At 44.0% G+C, this 21,899-nt stretch overlaps 1 protein-coding gene across 3 annotated transcripts in view; it reads left to right on the top strand.

Annotated features, from left to right (window-relative positions):
* Positions 1-21,680, top strand: part of GREB1 (growth regulating estrogen receptor binding 1) — a 637,715-nt gene extending 616,035 nt beyond the window's left edge. For all 3 annotated transcript variants that reach the window (XM_085610685.1, XM_085610682.1, XM_085610683.1), the window contains 3 exons: positions 113-313; positions 7,167-7,305; positions 16,591-21,680. In XM_085610685.1, coding sequence (XP_085466811.1) covers positions 113-313; positions 7,167-7,305; positions 16,591-16,754 — 504 coding nt within the window. In that variant the 3' untranslated portion in view covers positions 16,755-21,680. The remainder of the gene's footprint in view (positions 1-112; positions 314-7,166; positions 7,306-16,590) is intronic.
* Positions 21,681-21,899: the final 219 nt, after the last annotated feature.

Genomic DNA, 21,899 nt, shown 5'->3' with positions numbered 1-21,899 from the left:
CAGTGACATCATGTAGGATGTCATCTCTAACATACTGAAAGTAAATGTATTGATCATAGTTTGTCATGCATTGTAAGTTTAACTTAAATGTAATTCCTGTGTTTTTTTTCAGATGTTAGACACTCCAGTTTCTATTGCACCTGCTCAATATATTTGTGCTCCAGACAGCAAACATACTTTCTTGGCTGCGCCAGCACAAATGCTGCTTGAAAAATATCTTCAATATAACAGTCATCGATTCTTCCCTCTGTCGCTGAAGAATTATAGCCATCCAGTGCTGTCAGTGGATTGTTACCTCAACCTAGGGCCACAGGTAGTGTATGCGAGACAACACATTGTGCAATCTTAAATATATGAAGTATTATATCAGGTTTATTGTAACACTCTGACTTGTGAATTATGTAATTCTCACTGAGGGGCATATTCACAAGAAAGTGGCGAAGTGTGTCATTAAGCCAAGAAGGCTTACTACACACTTCGTCACTTTAGAAATGCAGGGATGCACCATATTTACTAGAATATGGTGCAACCTTGTGTTCCCCCTGAGCTGGCGCTAAATTTAGCTGCCTAGAGCCAACGCAGGCACCCTTGCACCATAGTGCAAGGGTGCCTGTGTTAAGGGGAAGATTGTGTTCGAGGCATATGAGCTGCAGATTACACACTTTTGCATAGATCGCCATCTGGTGTTGGGCCCGGATGTTTTCAGTTTGTTTTTCCTCTTGGAAAGTCTTTGGAAGTCACGAGGTCGGTGACTCCTCCTTTGGATCGTATTGCGCATGGGCTTCGGCTCCATCCTCAGATTGTTTTTTTCCGCCATCGGGCTCGGATTTAATCTTCTTGCTCCGGTTCCGAACATTTCCAGTTCGACGATCGAAGCAGAATCCTCACCTCACATCGCGGTATTGTTTCGATCGTGATCTCCTCAATCAACGCACCTTCTCATCGACAATTCTTCGGTTCCAGTCGTCGACTGCAACCTTCGGACCTACCCAAGCTCCGGTCCCGGCTGATGGAAAGAACTCCATTCAAGAAGTGCCCTCGATGTGGGTCCAAATTCCCCCACACCGATCTTCATGAGGTATGCAACCTCTGCCTCTCCCCTGAACACGAGGCTCGAGACTGTCCGGCCCGTAAGTCTTTCAGATCAAAAAAGACTATTCGGGACCGAAGAGCCAGAAGAAACATGGCACACTCCTCGACCTCCGTTCCAGTCGATATCTTCGGAGACGACATCGAAGATCCGGGACAGCAGTGCACCGAAGAGGACCTCGTCAGTGCTTCCGACTCAGATGTGGAGGACATCACTCCGGCGCAGAGGGTCGTGAGTACTATACCCCCCCCCCACATTCGTGCCAACACCCAAAAAGGCTTCGGTCACGCCTTCGCCTCCGGGCCTAAGCAAGACCAGAGACACTGCTTCACACAACCCACCTTCGGGCCCGGTGAAGAAGCCAAGTAAGCCTTCCGGCGGCTCGGGCTCGAGCCAGCCTGCCAGCGGTGCCGAGAAACACACTTCGGCACCGAAAAAGAAACCGGCCTCTACCTCGACACCGAGCTCTGCACCAAAGCCCTCGGGGTCGAAACCCAGCGCTTCCGTACCAACGCCATCTTCGGTACCGACCAAACCCAATAAGTCCCTCGGCACCGACCCTTCCAAGCCGAAGCCCATCTCGGCGCCGACCAAGAAATCAGAGGTTCCCAAGCCCAGTGCTAAGCAAACTGGCACGGACAAGCCTAAAAAGTCATTGGCCCGAAGACTTCGGCGCCAATGGACCAAACACTGTCACAGGAACTATTTACACCAGATCCCTTACAAAAATATCTCACCAGGAATCCAAAAACTGGACATCTGGCACTCTCTTACAAAAAGAGACATTTGGACAAACCGGCTCCGCCTCCACCTCCACCTCCAAAGAGGAAGGACTCTGCTACCTCTCCTTTCAGAATACCTTCCCCACCTCCTCCACCCTCTCCACCTACGCCCCCTCCGCCTTCTCCACCCCCACCTCATCGCTCTCCGACCTCGTCTCCAGACGTTGATGATCAGGGGGACCCATATCACGATACAGGGGATGTGCCCCAAGACCCCACCCCAACAGGATCCCCAGACCCATGGGACGACTACAATAACCCAGATATTCCCGACGTCCCACAAGATGACCTTTACCCTTCCAGGCCATCTCCACCGGAAGACTCATTAGGGTTCCACCATCTACTTCAAAGGGCGGCACACTATCACGGGGTAGAGTTGCACACTGACCCAGTGGAGGAGGATTTCCTCCTCGACACATTTGATACCACACATAGGTCTACCTCCATACTACCTATGCTTAAGGGGGTGGTAAAGCATGCGCCAGAGGTTTTTAAAGACCCAGTCAGGGCCAGGGTCATTAACCCACGCATAGAAAAGAAATACAAAGCTGCCCCCACAGATCCCGCCTATATCAAAGGGCCAGCGCCACTAGATTCCCTAGTGGTTTCCACTGCACGAAAAAGAACAAATTCCCAGGCGTCAGGCGAAGCACCACCACCTGACAAAGAGTCAAAGCTACTGGACGCATCAGGAAAGCGCACTGCGTCACAGGCAGCCAATATATGGCGTATCGCCAACACCCTAGCGCTATTGGCCAGATACGATAGGGCACATTATGATGAATTGGAAAACATAATGCACCACCTCCCTGAAAAATATAAAGCTAGGGCCAATTAATTAATTCAAGAGGGTAAGACAATCACTAACACCTCTATACGCTGTGCCTTAGATGCAGCAGACACAGCCTCCAGGGCCATTAATACTAGCGTCCTCCTCCGTCGCCATGCTTGGCTAAGAATATCAGGATTTAAGCCTCCATCCTTAATCATCCCTTTGACCAGGAACACCTATTCGGCCCAAAGGTAGATGAGGCCCTCGAAAAAATGAAGAAGGACACCGATACGGCGAAGTCCATGGGAGCCCTACAGTCACACCCTCCTAGGCGCTCCTTTCGCCGCTCTTCCTTTCGAAGTACATCTAGAGGCTACTCCTCAGATAACACGTCCACTTCCCACAAATCCCCCACTCAGTCCACCTTCACAAGGGGCTATCAAAGAGGCTGCTATAGGGGCAACAATAATAAAGGCAGATTCAAAACAAATACCGCCCGCTCTGCCACACCGCCTACCCAATGACTTCCCCTCGCTCCCTCCAGACCATCCCACTCCGGTCGGGGGCAGACTTCAAAATTTCCTTCCTATCTGGGAGACCATCACCTCAGACAAATGGGTGACCCAAATTATTCGGTCAGGATACTGCCTGGAATTAACATCTACCCCCCAAACATTCCACCCAGGCAACGCCCAATGTCACAAGAACATTCCACATTACTAAAGCAGGAGGTAATCTCCCTCCTACAAAAACAAGTTCCCGTCAATCAGCAAAATTTAGGGGTCTACTCCCTATATTTTCTAATACCAAAATGGGACGAGACTCTACGACCTATTCTAGATCTCCGGCCCCTAAACACATACATACACTCAGACCATTTTCACATGGTAACGCTTCAGCAGGTGCTTCCGCTCCTCTCCCAGAACGACTTCCTCACCATACTGGACTTGAAAGATGCATACTTCCACATTCCAGTACACCATGCTCACAGAAAGTACCTCAGATTTGTAGTGGACGGACAACACTACCAGTTCAAGGTGCTCCCATTCGGAGTCACAACAGCACCATGGGTATTCACCAAGTGCCTAGCGGTAGTGGCGGCACACCTCAGAAGACAGCACATTCACGTCTTCCCATACTTGGACGACTGGCTGATAAAAGCCACTTCATACAACCAATGTGTACACCACACCGCCACTACAATCCAACTACTTCACCAACTAGGCTTCACAGTGAACCACCAAAAGTCCCAGCTAACACCATCCCACATAAAACAATACCTCGGTGCCACCATAGACACCTCAAAAGCAATAGCCTACCCCAATCCGGCCAGGAATGCAAGCATTCAGGCTTTGCGACAAAAAATCGTACTTCAACACTCCCTTCCAGCAAGAGTGTTTATGCAACTGATAGGGATGATGGCCTCTTACATTTTCATAGTGCCTCACGCAAGACTCCAGATGTGTCCACTCCAAGAGTGCTTAGCGCGCCAATGGAACCAGGCCCAGGGGCAACTGGCAGATCTGGTGTTGGTAGACGGTCGTACCCATCGCTCTCTGCAGTGGTGGAACACCACAAACCTTTCCAAAGGTCGACCGTTCCTGGACCCGGTTCCACAAATAATACTAATAACAGACACATCGCTCTCCGGCTGGGGAGCTCACCTATTACACCTCACAGTGCAGGGCACATGGACGCCTCAACAAAAGTTTCTCCATGTCAACCATCTGGAGTTACTAGCAATCTTTCTAGCCCTAAAATCTTTTCAGACACAGATTTCAGCCAAGGCAGTCCTCATTCGCACAGACAACATGAAGACCATGTATTATATTCAAAAACAAGGCGGCACACACTCTCCACAGCTCTCTCAATTAGCACAGAGCATATGGAGATGGGCAATTCCACACAAAATCTTTCTCCTAGCCCAACATGTCCCAGGAGTCCAAAACACCATGGCAGATCTGCTCAGCAGACAGACGCAACAGATCCATGAGTGGGAACTTCACCCGCAGGTTCTTCACCCGTTCTTTCAAATGTAGGGGCATCCACAGATAGACCTATTCACCACCAACGAAAACAAAAAATGCCCAAGCTTCGCCGCCAGATATCCACACCCATTGTCCAAAGGAAATGCAATATGGATGAACTGGTCAGGCAAATTTGCGTACGCTTTTCCACCTCTCCCACTAATTCCATTAGTGGTGCGAAAGCTACAACAGCATTCCCTCACACTGATCCTAGTAGCTCCAACATGGGCTAGACAACCGTGGTACACCACGCTGCTGGAACTCTCGGTAGTACCACACCAAAAGCTACACCTCTCACCATGCCTCCTAACCCAGAACCATGGAGATATCAGGCACCCGGACCCAGCTCAGCTCAACCTTGCGATCTGGCTCCTGAAATCCTAGAATTCGGATACCTAAACCTTCTCCCTGACTGTATGAACGTCATCAGAGAAGCTAGACGCCCTACCACTAGAGCCTGCTACGCTGCCAAGTGGAAAAGATTTGTTGTTTATTGCCATAACAACACAATCAATCCTCTAGACGTGTCGATACAACACATCATATGCTACTTACTCCACCTACAAAGGTGTAATCTAGCATATACCTCCATTCGGCTACACCTCGCAGCAATTGCAGCTTACCTACAAAACAGGCAGCACCTATCACTTTTCAGAGTACCTGCCATTAAAGCCTTCATGGAAGGCCTAAAAAGAATAATTCCCCCCAGAGTACCACCCTCACCTGTGTGGAACCTAAATATCGTTCTCACAAGGCTGATGGGGCCTCCCTTCGAACCATTGCATAAATGCGAACTGCAAGTTCTCACATGGAAAACAGCTTTCCTTGTAGCCATCACTTCCCTTAGAAGGGTCAGTGAGATACAAGCACTTACCATACAAGAACCTTTTCTTCAAATGCACCAGAACAAGGTTGTTCTCCGTACCAACCCAAAATTCCTACCAAAAGTCATTTCCCCTTTTCACCTAAACTAATCTGTAGAATTACCAGTATTTTTCTCGCAACCTCAGACCGTTGCAGAAAGGGCTCTACACACGCTAGATGTCAAACGAGCCTTACTTTACTATATCCAAAGAACACAACCTTTCAGAAAAACCAAACAACTGTTTGTCTCTTTCTCTCCACCACACAAGGGCAACCCCATCTCAAAATCATGGATAGCTAGGTGGATTGTAAAATGCATCCAGATTTGCTACCACAAAGCAAAACGAACGCTATCCGTTCTCCCTAAAGCCCATTCTACACGGAAGATAGGGGCTTCCATGGCTTTTCTAGGGAACATCCCATTAGATGATATCTGCAAAGCAGCTACATGGTCAACACCGCACACTTTCACTAAACACTATTGTGTAGATGTGCAAACCAAGCAACAAGCTAGTGTGGGCCAGGCTGTACTAAAAACATTATTTCAAACCACTGCAATAGATACCGGTGGCCGCCGCTAAGGTTGGGAACTGCTATATAGTCTATGCAAAAGTGTGTAATATGCAGCTCATATGCCTCGAACGGAATATGCTACTTACCAGTATGCATCTGTTCTTGGCATGTAGAGCTGCAGATCTACACACGCCCACCCGCCTCCCCGGCTACCTGTATCTGTTCCAGTTTACCTTATTTAGATACAACACACATGGGTTTCTTCACTGTTGTTACTACGCTCCATCTTTCCCTGCTGGCGAAAAACAATCTGAGGATGGAGCCGAAGCCCATGCGCAATACGATCCAAAGGAGGAGTCACCGACCTCGTGACTTCCAAAGACTTTCCAAGAGGAAAAATAAACTGCAAACATCCGGCCCCAACACCAGATGGCGATCTATGCAAAGTGTGTAGATCTGCAGCTCTACATGCCAAGAACAGATGCATACTGGTAAGTAGCATATTCCTTATATGCAGGAAGGTCCCCCCTTACTGCACATAAACAATCTTTAAATGCATTTTGTAACTTCTGTGTGTGCTGCTTAGTGCAGCACACATAGAAGTTGCAAAAAGCATTTTTTTTAAATGATTGTTTATGTGCAGGGAGGGGCAGCTTCTGCACATAAACAGTCATTGGCGTTTTGCTGTTTCTATGTGTGCTGCACAACGCAGCACACATGGAAACAGCAACAACGAGGAGAAATAAAGCAGTTCTCCTTGTTTCGCCTGTTTAAGACCAGGGTTTCCCTGATCTTCATTTTGGCGCTGCCTCCTATTTACTCTTGACTTGTAAATAGGGGGCAGTGTCAAAATCAATGGGTGTTGCGGTGGAATGCCCATTATTGAGAAGTCTGTTGTGATCAACGTTACACACCACATAATATATATAAATATATTATAAATCCTCACTATAGGAATACAGCAATTACTGTAACTTGTAGTTTTTTGCAGTTTTTCTACTGTGTTTTTATACAAAATGTATGGCAATGTCAGTTAATAGTGCAAGATTGTAATATTACATTAATTAATATCAAGTTAGGTGTTCTCTTACAATGCATTTTTTCTACCCTTTTTTCAGATTGCTGTCTGCTATGTAAGTTCTCGGCCTCACTCAATAAACATCAACTGCTCTGGTCTGGAATTTAGCGGCCTTGTGTTGCACCTGTGTGACTCCTTCGTAGTGGCCAGCTTTTTGAAACAGTTTCATTTTCTGAAAGGTAAGGCAGCAAGTCTTTTTTCATAATGTTAAGCCGCTAGTGGTGGGTCCAATATTAATTATCTTGTAAGGAATAGCTGCGCTGTCGTTTAAGAATAGCGTGGACCAGGTTGGCCGTTAGTAAACACAGAAAATTGTAGGTTTCCAACTGCAAAAATAACTTTCTTTTCCTCTATCAAAACCTTTTCTCAAATTATTGTTGATAGAAATGGGCACAGGGAATGCTGTATAAAATTTAGATCAATTTTTAACTCTAGGCTCTACTTATTTGTATTACTTTTGGCATGACTTCTCCGATCACGAGCTATTACGTTTTGCATTCCACTGATTGGAATACACAAGACTGGGAATACACATCTTTAGTGCTGCCGAGCCACAGATTGAAAACTAATACATTAGCTACTAAAGCTTGTTCTATTTTTTTTTTTTTTTTTTTTAGTGCTTAACAACACAACTTGGTTTAACAGCCAAAAAACAGTGCCACAATCTCCTCCTACTGCCCGGTCTAGGAAGTTCCAGTACATTGCATATGACAAAACATCGAATACAGTGACATGCAAGCCCAGCATGGATCCATATTGAGATATAAATATTGATTACGATACATGCACCAATAACAAACAATCTTAATATATAAGAAAGGCAGAGAAGAAAGAGAGGGTTAAGAAAACAAGCTAGAGAAAGAGGACAATAAAGAGAAGAAGGGCAAAAAGAAAAGAAGAGAGGGAAGATGAAACTACAAAGCGTGGACGAGAAGTCCGGTCTGGCAAATCCCAAGTATAGTAATGCGAGGGGGAGTGGGGGAAATGGAGTGCAATGATAGTGGGAAGGAAGAATCAAGATTCAATACAAATTAGGGTGGGCATCCTGCAGAAAAGGGGACCATGTGAGAATAAAAATATCTGCTTTATCCATTAAATTGTAAATGATCTTTCATAGTATGCAGTTTTGTACATTTCCGTGATCCATTCCTCCTGTGATGGCAATTGTGGAGAACGCCAATATTGCAGAATGCAGATAAAGACATAACTAACAGTACAAACAGAACATAGTGTGTGGGTGCAGGCATGAGTATGCAGTCCAGCGTTCCTAGTCTAATTCTCCCCACCCTCAGGAAACAGCCAGCCACCATATATTTTACCACAGTCAGTTGGACAACCCCTGGAATTATACACCACCTCCTCACCCACCGCACATAAGTCCATGCCTCTGCACCAATCCGCAATAGGTTGGGCAGTTGGGGTTTTCCAATATATCTCAACATCCCTAATAGCAAGTACCAGGCCTGTAAACACAAATTGCCTCCTAGATCATTCACCCCCCTTCATCAGCCAAGATCCCAAGTAGGTCAAGTCACAGATCAGCAGTCTGTGTCATCCACTGGCCTCTTCCTGAGCCTTGTGTATCCACGACGAAAATCTGTATCACCGGGCATTCCCCACAATGTGAAAAAAGGTGCTAGTGTGCACGTTGCATCTAAGGTAGAGTTTATCTGTACTTTTACATTTTCTTGCCCAAGATGGCGTGTAGCATAGTCTATGAAAATAATGTAAATGTATGAGATGCTGATATGAGCAGTTGATGGCCTCAACTCAGTCATTGTTGTCCAGTGGACCCAGGATCAAGTTCTATTATTACAGAAAATACTTAACGACATACAATGAAAATCAATTGTTACTATTTGTTACTTAAAATGTGAATTGCACCTTTTGAGGAGATTTACCTTTTTAAGTGGGTTTATATATTTGGAATACAAAATGCACACATATAACGAATCCGTAATCTGTATTAAAAGAGATACATTTTGTTTATTTTGTTGGAGTTGTTTTTATAGCGCAGACCTGCCTTAAGGTGATAGACACATACTAGTGTCATAGTCAATAAAATGTGAGCTACTTGTCAGTGGTTACAGAGTTCACTCCACGACAATTACATAGATTTGAGACATTTGTATACAGTAATGATTGAGGGATGGGGACGGGAAAAGAGAAGACTCGGAAACCTGCCATTAGGGGTGGGACTCAATTATTCACTCAGCTGGTCGTAAGTGTATAGAGAAGATGTTTAGTTTCAAGCTCTCAGCTTGTGTTATTGGGATGGATGGAGAGAGTGTAAGATACAGGAAAGTTCTGGAGAAATTAGTGAAGAAGGCTTCTTTCCAGGTTGTTTCTTTTTGTGGCTCTGGATATCCATCCACAATTAGGTGACCACCTGACTTCATGTCATCACAAACCCTATTTCCAATCCTGGGCCTTAATGTTGTGACTAAGTGTATTCTGAGTGGTGTAGTCCTAGTTTGCTTACATGGAAGTAAATAGGCTGACACAGCAGATACCAATGATTTGTGGTTTATAAAACAAGACTGGAATTAATGTTTGGGGAGTGTGCTAAACGTTGTGCTTAGACTGCTAGATAAATGAATTTCCACTCAAGGCCACCTGGATTCCTGGACACATGATATTTTTTTTAAGTCAAAGAGCATGATTTGAATGTGATGCATGTTGGTTAGGGGAACAAAAGGTGTTATTTTGTTGTGATGGTGATGTGGCCAGATTTGATTTGGTTTAGTATTAGGGAGGCAGAGTTTTCAATGGACACTACAATGGTTTCAGGGAGTTCTGTTGGCATGGTATTGCCACCATCCATGTGGAACAGATTAGGATTCTGGATGGTCTAGCAGAATTTGTTCGGAGCCAGGAAGGGTTTCATACTGAACAGGAGGCTCTGTTTAAAGCTGGCTGTTGTTGTTTTCATTCTTGATGTCATTCTTGAAGGACACTTTCATTCTGAATATGACAGAATGACGATTCTCCCAATCACCCAGGGGCACTCCAGATCTTCTGGAGCCACATGCTGAAGGTGTAGAAAGTGGCCCTTTTTGACATGGTCGCCCCCACTTTTTGCCTAAGTGATGCAACTTTGACAGGCATGCACTGGGTTCCTGCTATCCTGGTCCCCTGTGCCAGATCTCTTTCCCTAAAACTGTACAATTGTTCCCCCAATTGGCAATGCCTTAAGCACCCCTCTAAGTCCCTAGTAAATGGTACCCCAGGTACCTACGGTAAGGGTACTAAAGAGGGTCCCTTAGGGCTGCAGCATGTATATGCCACCCTAAGGTACCCCTTACCACACTCATACAAATTGCCATTGTATGCTCCGTGCCATGGTGGAGACGAAAGTGAAGACACAACATGGCACATCTCCTGTGTGCCATGCCTACAGACACCTCAAAATTAAGACCTGGCCTTTTCCCATAGTATAATCTTTCTGATTATGATCTATAGCTTCCCCAGTTGGTAACATACGTGTATCGCAGCACCAGGATGCCCGTAGGGTTACAGCGCACTTTATAAATGTGTTTACATTACATTAAATTACATACAATATATGTACGTCACCCCTAAGGCAGGCCTTAAAGCAGGGCGCATTATATTACATGTGAGGACATATCTGCGTGAGCAGATATGCCCCTGTGATGTCCAAGTTGATTCTTGGATATTGCCAATGGAAAGGAACGCCATACTGAGCATATGTACTGGGTACTGGGGACTACGAGTTCTCCAGCTATATAATGGCTTCACTGAAACCAAAGATGTTTGGTATCAACATGTCGTATTAATAAACCCACAGTGATTCCAGTGATACTGTTATTAATACATGCACTCAGAGCTAACCTTAGATATGCCCCCTGAAAACCTACAAACCTCTAGTGTACTGGCTGACTGGTGTAGACCAGCCTACCACCACAGGCAGGTTTATGACCCCCTGCAGGTGAGAGCTTGCGCTCTCTGAGGGAAGAAGCAATGCCTGCTCCTGGCCGGAGGTCTTGTCACCACCTCCAAGCAGGATGGCTAATCATCTGCATATCAAGGCAGGAGGCTTCAAAGGCCACCTTTGGTATGCGACCCTGGCTTATCCCAGACAGGGCCCCTTTGCCACCAAGACAGGTGGGAAAATTAGTCAGGCTAGTTCCACCCCTAAGGCTGAACATGAAAACTAAAATTCCACCATCTTGGTTTTTGATGGAATGAGGATCACTGGGTCAGGGTTGTGCCCACTTCACACAGGAAGGGGTCATATAGGGGGTTTAGTCACCCTAAAGGTAAGTAGCCCATTGGCTCCCCTTAACACCCCTAAATTGAGTATTTAGGTGACACCCTTGATGCCATGAACTCAGATTCGACAGACCCAGAAGAAGAAGACAAAGAACACCCGCAAAAACGAGAACCAAAGACTTGCTGTGGACGTTTTGGTACCAAGCCCTGCCTGCATGCACCAGTCTTGAGAATCGTGAAGAAACCGCCCTGTCCTACAGCTGACCTTCTACCAATAACCCCGGTAGGCTGCCAGCCCTACACAAATTGCCAGCAATCTCCCTTGAAGTAGAGGAGCTACTCCCCTTCAGTCAGCAGGCACCAAACCACCGAGTCCAGTTTACCATGCTGCCACTCCCAGGTCGCAATGACGCAGCAGCCGCACAGGAAGAGGTCATCGAGCTCCAAAAGGTCAAATCCAGTTCTCCACAAAGTGAGAAGATACCAGGACCACCAGAGTCACACAGCACCAATACCCGGGGTACCAGACCACTTGCAACAAACAAAGCCTGTTTGAGTTCAACCCGGACTCCAACGACACCAAGACCGAGTAGCCATCTTGGGATGTCAGCATTGCAGAGACCAACTGCCCAGAGTAGCCCAGCTGTTCTGGTTTCTGCACCCTCAACCAACCAGACCGACAACCGCAAGGACCTGTGACACACCAGCCCAGCCGATCTAACTCCTCTGCACTCAAGCTAGCCCAGCCACCTAACCCCTCTGCACCCGAGTGACCTGGCCCTGGCCCTAGCCTCATGAACTGACTGTGCTACCTTACTCCCAGATTCCATTGGGAGCTCTCAGACTTGTCCCCAAGTCTCCCACTGCAGCCGGTTTTTAGGTGCCCCCCATCCTTTGGTGTAGCGCCTTAGGCTACCGAACCGACTAGTACCTCTGCACCTAGATGCCCCAGAGCAGATAAACCCTAACTGTTGGTAGTACTTTGGACCTCAAGTCCTGAAGGGGACACCCAGAAACCTACTGCAAGTACCTGTATACCGTATATGCCTTTTTCTCTCATAGTAAAGCATTGCGCGTAAAGATATGTTTACATGAACAATTTACTTACCTGAGAAAATCGACATTTTAAAAAGTACTTAATTGCTTACGAAGTTCTCGGTATAAAGATTTATAAAGATTTATATAAAAATATGAATTATATTTTAAAATTGGTCTCAGATTTATTCTTTGAGTATGTGTCTCATTTATTGCCTCTGTGAGTACAAGTGCTTACCGCTACTGTCTGATAAGTCTAAACTGCTCACCCACACTACCACAAAAGACAGTTTATTATTATCATTTGTTCCTCTGTAAACCAGTAAGGGTCTACACAGTGTACCTCACTTTGATGCACTACATAGAGATGCAGCTTCCTAAATAAGGCCAGTTTCAACCCCCGCTATCCATTGGAAGCAAATTCTAGATCACTATAATGCTTTTTATGAATATGAACACTCAAAGTTTGGGAGTCTTCTCCATGATGCTGAATGGACAATGGCACTAGAATCCCTGCAGACTATATCACGCAATGCAAGATTAAAAAACATGCAGTATATGATGTTACATAGGGCCCACCTCCCCCCGTCCAAACTTAATCGCATATTCCCAACTGCCCACCTCACCTGCCCGAGATGTCTGTCCAACACAGCAGATTTCCAACACATGCTGTCCTGTCCTACCCTGACGCATTACTGGAGAGTTTTCCATGAAGCTCAAAACACAGTAACTGGGCTCCCTCACTTGGATATAAGGGCAGCGACCGCCTTAAGGAATCAGGGGAAGAATCAGACAGTTCAAACCCGATTCGCAAATCTGGCCCTCATACTGGCCAAATGGACCCTTGCGCTATGTTGGAGAGCTCCCCAATCCCATGCACTCATCCAATAGTATAATGCACTGCTGCGATGCGTAGAGTCTGAAAGCGCTAACCTTCATCATGAAGAGATATGTTGCCTTCATAAAAAGCCCATAGCAGCCTCTTGAGACCCGAGGACTGCTGCGAGAGGAAGAACCCCCCCATGATGGTTAGCCACAGAAGCACTCACACTTCCTTTGTCCATTCCACCCGCCTAGACTCTAGGTCCTGGCCTCGTCCAGGGCTCTCCTGCTCTGCGTGCGTGTGCCCCGGGTCCCTGCCCATGGCAGGTCTCTGAACCCCTGGGATAGTTCCGGTCCTGCGGTCCAGCTGCCTGGCGTGGCCTGTTGGGCCTGACGACTCTCCCACAACCAGTGCTATTTATTAGCTCCCTTTAACCCAGTTTTGTTATTACAGAGGTATATACGTATCCAGATTGATGGCTAGAGCCTCATTCATAGTGAGCAGCAGCCCATCTCTACCTTTATAGCGTGCTCCACTCTGAGTCCTGTGCAGGGCCACTGCAATGTCTTAATTCCCTAGCCGGTTGCTCCAGCTGTACTACAGCAGCACTTGGACTATGAAACCGGACTCAACAACTAGCACAACTATACCTATTCATTCTGTATTTTTGTTTACTTGAACGATTGCTTCCGGATTAAATTGTGTAAGAACTATAAAACATAAAAAACGTCAATAAAAATATTTTACAAAAAATGAACACTCTCAAAGTAAGACTGAATTGCAGATCTATTTAGCAAACATCCATGTTTGGATGGTGTTAGAAATGGATCATGTTAAAGTAGACTGTTGTGTTGTTTGGTGACAGTCTACTTCATATTGGCCCACCTAGACTACATCTTTTTGACAGTAAAAAAGTAATATAGAAATTAATTTCTTTAACTTCTTTAACAAAAGGAAACAGCATGATGAGTCTGATGATACTACCGTAAAAACAGTGTACACATTAAAAAGAGTGGGTCTATGCTAGACGCCCTGGACGACCAAACCTTGAAGACATCTACAGGTAGACTGAATTGATTCCAAAGCAACTGAGGGCCATATTATCAAGGAAGGCGATAACATTATCACCACTTTAGCGGTAGTAAACTGACGCTAAAGCGGCGATAATGGGCTTGATAATATGCCCTTGAGAATTCCCATAGAAGCCCAGGTTCACACCAGAACCTGGGCCTCTATGGGAATTCACGAGGGCATATTATCAAGCCCATTATCGCCGCTTTAGCGGCAGTTTCCTGCCGCTAAAACGGCAATAATATTATCACCGTTCCTTGATAATATGGCCCTGAGTTACCAGTTTCAAGCACCCTGATTGCAACTTGAACCTGATGCCAGGTGAGTGGCATTTGGACACTAGGCTAGAGTGTGGTGCTGAGTGCAACTGACAAATTGAGAAATTCATCAAGGATCACGTTCTGCATTTCTGTGCAGTGGCCTCGAAGGAAATGTACATTCACAGAATCTAGAGCATGCATGTCGTCCAGGTATGTCAAATGTTCATTACTCACTATTTTTTCAAGGACTTTTGCAGCAGCTGTAAAAATTGGGATATACTGGGCTTAATTTTCCAGATCACAGAGTAGCCTGTTTCAGGGTAGGAGGGACAACAACTGAGAGGAGGAATTGATTATGACTAAAACAAAGGACCATTGAAATCAATTCCACTGCTTTTTTGATCTGACTAATAAGGGTCAGATCTGAATGGGAGCAGTACTTGACATTTGCTAGGCTGTGATATACCCACTCAAAGATAAGAGAGAAAAGGTCACAGAGCTGGTATTAAGGGCAGGGATAGCCGCACCAATGTCAGGCCTCGCTCATGATGGCCTGATCATTGAAAAGGGCTTGATACCAGCTCTTTTTTCTAAAGAAAGTGAAACCACTTTTCCCCGAAAATGACTTCAGAACTGCTCTTCAATCACTCATATCCTTGAATCTCTATGGTGGTAACACCATCTTCCTTGACTCCCAGACTCCACACTCGCATTCCTTAAAGGCATTCTACATGCCACAGTGTGTCTTTTACATGGCCTGAATAAATCCATTGGCTTCACTTTCCAGCCCCCACCATCTTCAAAACCAGCTGCGTCATTTACAAAGCCATCACAAGAAGCACCCCTTCTTTTATTGCAGGCAAGCACACCATCCCTAGTGGTTCTCGTCACACTGCAGCCAGGACACCATCAGACTGCTGGTTGAGAAGTGTACAAAAAAATATAAAACAAGGCAGCCATAGATGCACCCAGGATCTGAAACAGCAACCTAACACTGCTCCAATTCAGGAAAGAGTTGAAGAGGCACCTTTTTAAAGAACACTACAACACAATGCATTAACAGTCCATAATCCAGCTACCTCTCCTATAACTCATTGACTTTATGCTTGTCTTTGACATGTTCATGTCTCCATTGTCTTTTGGCGAGGTTTGTGCTATATGCCACATACATTCATACATACATGCATTTAATTGCCTCAGACTAATATGTCATTCAAGAGATTAGTGAACTAGAGCAGAACATGTACATGGAAATTTGGGAAAGGTTTGCTAGGACTGCAATGCTTCAGATGTGTCAAGCGTCATCCATCTGGGAGCTAACTGAGACTCGATTCAACTGCAGATGAAATTAGGTGAAGTGGAGATTAAAATGTTGTATTTAAGTCAGTGGACACTGCTTTATAGATGATGATGCTCGACCATACGCACATATTTTGGTTAAGTGTTTCAATTGAGTATAATTACACTGAAAGAAAAGAAACACTGGAAGAAAAAAAAGTATTAAGAAAGAATCAGGTTTTGCAGATTGATGATTTATGTCTTTTAAAGAGCAGGATTATGAGTCTAACAGTTTAACATTATTATAGTAGCTTGATCATATATTTTCTTGCACATACATACTTTTATTTGAATATTTTCATCTTCAGACACTGCTAATAAAATAATGTATTGTAAAATAAAGTAAATTGCAGTTTATATAATGAACTGTGCCATTTTGGTGACGGGTAGAATACCAGTTTATGCTTTTGGAAGAAGTGTCAATTCTTATTCTTTTATCAGTTGTCTTGATTATGGGAGCACTGGGTTTTTACCTTTTCAAATGCAGCTGCCTGTATGACCATGCCCCACCCTTCTGTTCATTGCTTTAGAATCTATGGCTTTAATAAATCCTTGCCTCATCATGCAATGGCACTATATTAGACCACAGTACTATTTACTTAGAAGATGATCTTTCTTTAGAGAGCTTTGCAAGATGATTGTAATGAAAATGCGCAATCTTCTTCCATTCTTTCAATCTGACGGAATTGTCTATTTTCCCGCAGATGCCACATTGTGTGTGATTTGCCAGGATCGCAATTCTCTGCGTCAGACTGTGGTCCGGCTTGAACTGGAGGATGAGTGGCAGTTCCGGCTGAGAGATGAGTTTCAAACAGCTAATTCCAAAGAAGACCAACCCCTTTTCTTTTTGACTGGGAGACATGTTTAACTGGACACTTCACAGTGACAGCGTTAAATAGCGAAAGCATACCATTGTACAAAGATTGCGCTTGTTTCTCGTTGACATCGGTTTGCAACCTAATATGGACACGTTGCACAACAGGTCATCAACCAGAGCCAACTGAGTAACTTCATTTGTTAAAAATGAGAATGGTCCTATATGTGAGCTCTTCTGTTTCCTACATTTCAGAAATGTGTTTCAGATTAGAGACGTGTCCTGGTAACTCATTATACCAGGAATTTTTTTAAAATATAAAATGATGTACTTTTTATTTGTACCTAGTTTTATTACTTTATTGTATTGTGTACCAAGAAAAAGGAAGCCTCCACCATAATGATGGGCAAACTATTAACACCTTCTTTTTGATACGCGACTGGTGTTTTCTTAATGTGTTGTATAAAAAGCTTCATTTCTTAACACTGTCAATTAGGGTTTGTATTTTAGAGAACAAGATGTGAAAGGGCCTGCGTCACTCCTTACGCCTACTATGAAGCAGGCGAATTTGACGCATTGGCATGCTCGAAGTGGCGTAGTGAAATCTCATAGACTTCACTGCGCCACTACTATGAGCCTTTTTGCGGAGGAACGCCCACCCTGCATACCTGATACCTGATGCAGGTATAATGTAGAGCAGGGGATTACAAAGTGACGCATCTGCCTAGATGCGTCGCTTTGTAAATATGGCGCAGTGTCGCGCATATTTTACACCACCGCAGCGTCACAAAAAGTGCCGCAATGGCGGAGTAAAGGGCTCATAAATAAAGCCCCATGATCCAGAAGAACGAGTACAGAGAGAAGCCAGATTTTGTAACAACTGTGGGCACTGCCAAGTTCCAGTGGATTAATCCTGGACACTGTTGAAATATAGACCTAGGGCATATTTATCAAGGGTTTGCATTGCGTTTACACCACGGAATGTGGTGCATGCACAACGCAAATCCTAAAATGTGATTTATCAAGCTGTTCAAGGCCACTTTGCGTGGTCCTGAGTGGCTTGATAAATTAGGAGTAGCACAACGCAGAACTAATAGCTGCGATGCGTTACTCTGCCCCACGAAGGTGTTCCATGAGCATTGCGTGGGTGTTCCTGCTTAACTCCCATGGATTTGATGCATTCCCAGATTTACCATTACCAAGGAATGCTCCAAAATGTTACGCCTTTCCAGGACAGGCGTAATGAGGAGAAATATCTTATTTCTCCTTGTTACTTCCTCGTTCTATGTGTACTGCATTTTACAGGATACATAAGAAGAGGAATATGACCCGGGGGAGGAGGGGGGAGGATTGTTTTTGTTCAGGAAGGTGCCCCATCCTGCACAATAACTATTCTGCATGCGACAAAGGCAGACTTGCACTAGGGTGCAAGGGTGCCTGCATTGGCACTAGGCAGCCCATTGTGTGCCAGCTCCTGAGAAAAGGCAAGAATGTGCCATATTTTGTTACATACGATGCATGGTAAACAACGCTTATGAAAAAACTTTTTTCCCGCATGGAATCACAACGCGGTCGTTACAACGGCCGCGTTGTGATTCCGCATACCATTACTCCGCAAGTCGGAACAACGACTTGCGGGGGTTGGGGAGGTGTTGGATTTAAAATCCAACACCTTCCCTAGTGTCCGCACAGACTGGAGTTGGAATAGTAAATTATACTATTCCAACATCCAGCGCACCCCCTCTGCAATTCATTGTTCCGACTTGCGGAGTAATGGTATGCGGAATCACAACGCGGTCGTTGTAACGACCGCGTTGTGATTCCATGCAGGAAAAAAGACTGCGGGACAAAGACCTATATTCACGAGGCATTCCTGCCCTTTCCTTGTAATGCAGCGAAGTGCAGCAAGGTGACTTGCTAAGCTGCTTTACTTTTTTATAAATTGGCCCCCCAGTATCCAATTCTTGTCATTTGTGAATAGTTAAAGAACTAGCCCTTCGGTCTCTCCTTCAAGTAATAGAGGCCAAATTATACAGGATGATCGTGAAACATCATCCTGAAAGAGATGCCATAAGTGTGATATTCCTGAAGAATGTCTTAGTGATGACCGTTAAAATCTTGTGCACTCAGAACTGTGTGGTCTATATGTCACAGGTTTAAATCATCCCTGGATAAGGTGAGATCTTCATTCTTCATGTTCAATTAAAAAGTACCAATTTGGTGTGTGTTCAATAATGGCGTATAAAAATGATTGTTCGTTGTAGCTTTCTGTAGATTTAAACACTGTATAAGTAATAGATTATTGTTTTGTCAATTTTAAGAGGTAGACTTGAGGATATATTTTCTGATGTCTGGTTGCCTTTGACTCCTCCACATTCAGCCACTGGAACTTCAACCTTGCCTTATCTGTTACAAAAAGGAGAGAACATGTATTAGAAATTTAATTCCAGCCACTACAAAAAGCTAACTTGTCCATACAGGCAGAAATACCCTTGTTAGGTATTGCACCATTTTTAGACACAAGCCTTTTGGCAATTGGGCAGAAATTTGATTGATTACATCTTGTATTTTACTGTGCTATGAAATAAGCTGCTGACCATTTGTAAAAAATCTACCTATGGAGATTTGCTGCAGCGGATCTGCAGAGAAGCAACACGGTCTTCGTTTTTATAACTATATTGGGAAAATTATACGAACTGGCTTCTATTGCTTGGCTAGAGTCTAGGTTATGCAGCACGGTGTTCTCAGGTTCCTTGTGTCCTATGACCTTAATTGGCAAGTAACTGCTATGAAAATCATTTAAAAAGCCTAGAACCTCCTAGGATACAGTTGTGGTTTGAATGGTGGTACATCAAAAAAGTTGTTTTTCTGTCGGAAAAGCTTACCATCCTTTCATTTGCTTTTGGTTATTATTGGAATGATCATTGTCAGCAATATAAATACATTAGAGGAGCTAAGGTTTTGTCATATAGCCACTGTCATGTCATGTAATACAGAATTAAGCTTGGCATCGTTGGCATTACTTTGTGTCTTGCAGTGAATTTTCAGGCTGTGCTGTGGGATACTGCAAATGGATGGCACAGGATGTACATATATTCTTGTTAATAGAACTGGCAGCTCACTTCTTTCAACACATGCTGTAAAACAAAGGGTCATATTAACAAGCCAGGCGATAAAATTATCGCCGCTTTAGCGGCAGAAAACTGCCGCTAAAACGGCGATAATGGGCTTGATAATATGCTCTATGGGATTCCAATTGAAGCCCATGTTAAATGTGAAGGACGTCTAACATGGGCTTCAATTGGAATTCCATAGAGCATATTATCAACCACATTATCGCCGTTTTAGCGGCAGTTTTCTGCCGCTAAAGCGGCGATAATTTTAATGCCTGGCTTGTTAATATGCCCCAAAGTGACAGATTTACCAAGGCTTTGTGCAGCCGCTGTCACACAAAGTGACTCCAAGGGCAGAAAGTCTTGATAGGGTATATACTTTCTATTGCAAATCATTTTTGTGTTAGAATAGTGCCCTTTTTAGCACAAATAGTGCTTTGTGCTACTTTGCATTAATGCATCCATGGGTGGTACTGGGCATATCAGGGCAACCAACCATTTTTCTTGATGCAAAGCCCAATTTACTAACATTGTCAGATCTGGCCTTGCATCAAAACAATAATACTTCCTTGAGGCAGGCACAAAGTTGGAGTAATCTTTTTATTTCTCCTAGTATTTATTACATTGCATGTGTGTTGCAATTTATATCACACATGCAATGTGTGGAATATTTTAAAGTTTATCTAGGCATAACATCATGCACCTGCCTTGGCACAGTTGCGAAAAGTTGTGTGCCTGGAACTAGGCAGCCTGATTATGTGCCAGTGCAGGCGAAGAAAGCAGCAGCAGGCCATATTTAGTGAATATGACTCTGTGCTGCTCTCCCTAGCATAATGCAGCACAGCAACTTAGGTTGCTTTGCTGTATTGAGCTATAATTAGGTAAATTTCCCACAAGCACTAGTAGTCAGATTGTATTAAGGAGGTTGCCCCGCGAAACAGTTAAAAAAGCACTTGTTACTATGCTTAAATTAGTTTCAGCTTCATGTTTATTGGAGGATATAGTGGCACTTACCCATGTATTCTTAGTTATTGTAGTGCTATTCCAGCTAACGTCTTCTATATTACTCTTTAATGCATAGTCATTTAACCTTTAGACTCCTTTCATAATCACCTCAGGATTTTGGTCGTTCCACCTGCTAAGCTGGATGCTACCAGAGGGATGTACTGTTTTTCTCTTTAACAGACACTCCCAATTGGAAAGAGTGAAGTTACTTTTGTGAAGTTCTCAAATAAGCAGACTGAAGCATCTGCTGCACAACAGAAACATCATGCAGTGGAAAGCCTGTTCGTAGTTGTCTGCTCACTCCAGTAGTTGTGTATATAGTGTTGATCTAATTTCTTGCACAGTCTCACAAATGTTTGCTTTTTCTCAATTCAGCTCAGTCCAAAGCAAAAAATGTTGTATTTACTTGGTTGCTGTACAGATTTGAGCACTGCTCAGCCATGTTTCCATGCTGTTTCAGTACCACTTGCCGTGGTGCCTATTCTTTATCAGAAAACATGCAATATGTTTTCAAATTGTTACACTGGATAAGTATCTCATCTTCATGAGCTTTAGAAATCTCACAAAATAAGTTTACTTTGGCAAATAAACTAGTTGCAATGTAACTTTGAATAGTACGACTGTGCCAAAGCTGAGCTCAGCATAGATGTATTGACTGAAATCTTTAGGTTGATGTTTACACAAGTATTTTGTTAGACAATGGTATTTGTACATTTTTAATTTGTTTATCTTTCCTTTGTGGAAGAAGCGTTGTGTTTTTTAGTCAATATGTTTGATTGTACATAGCATATTCTGTGAATTTTATTTCACTGTTCATTTCTGTTTGGTCGGTTAATTTAAATACTTTAAAATAAAAATGTTATATTCCAATCTGAGTCCTTTGTAATGAATAAAACTACAAACAAATTTTATTTCTTTGTAACATAGGAAATAGTTGCTCAATGAAACAGAGCAAGTTGGTGCATCGTTCGAGTTGCAGTTAGTTGCCCCACTGTGTGGAATTCAGCAGTTACATATGCAATATTTTGACTTGAAGTAAAGATCAATAAATTGCATCAGTTTATGAAAATACCAGTATCAA

The sequence above is a fragment of the Triturus cristatus genome, chromosome 6, assembly GCF_964204655.1.
Source record: "Triturus cristatus chromosome 6, aTriCri1.1, whole genome shotgun sequence".
Taxonomy (NCBI): domain Eukaryota; kingdom Metazoa; phylum Chordata; class Amphibia; order Caudata; family Salamandridae; genus Triturus; species Triturus cristatus.
This window is presented reverse-complemented; position numbering and strand designations above follow the sequence as displayed.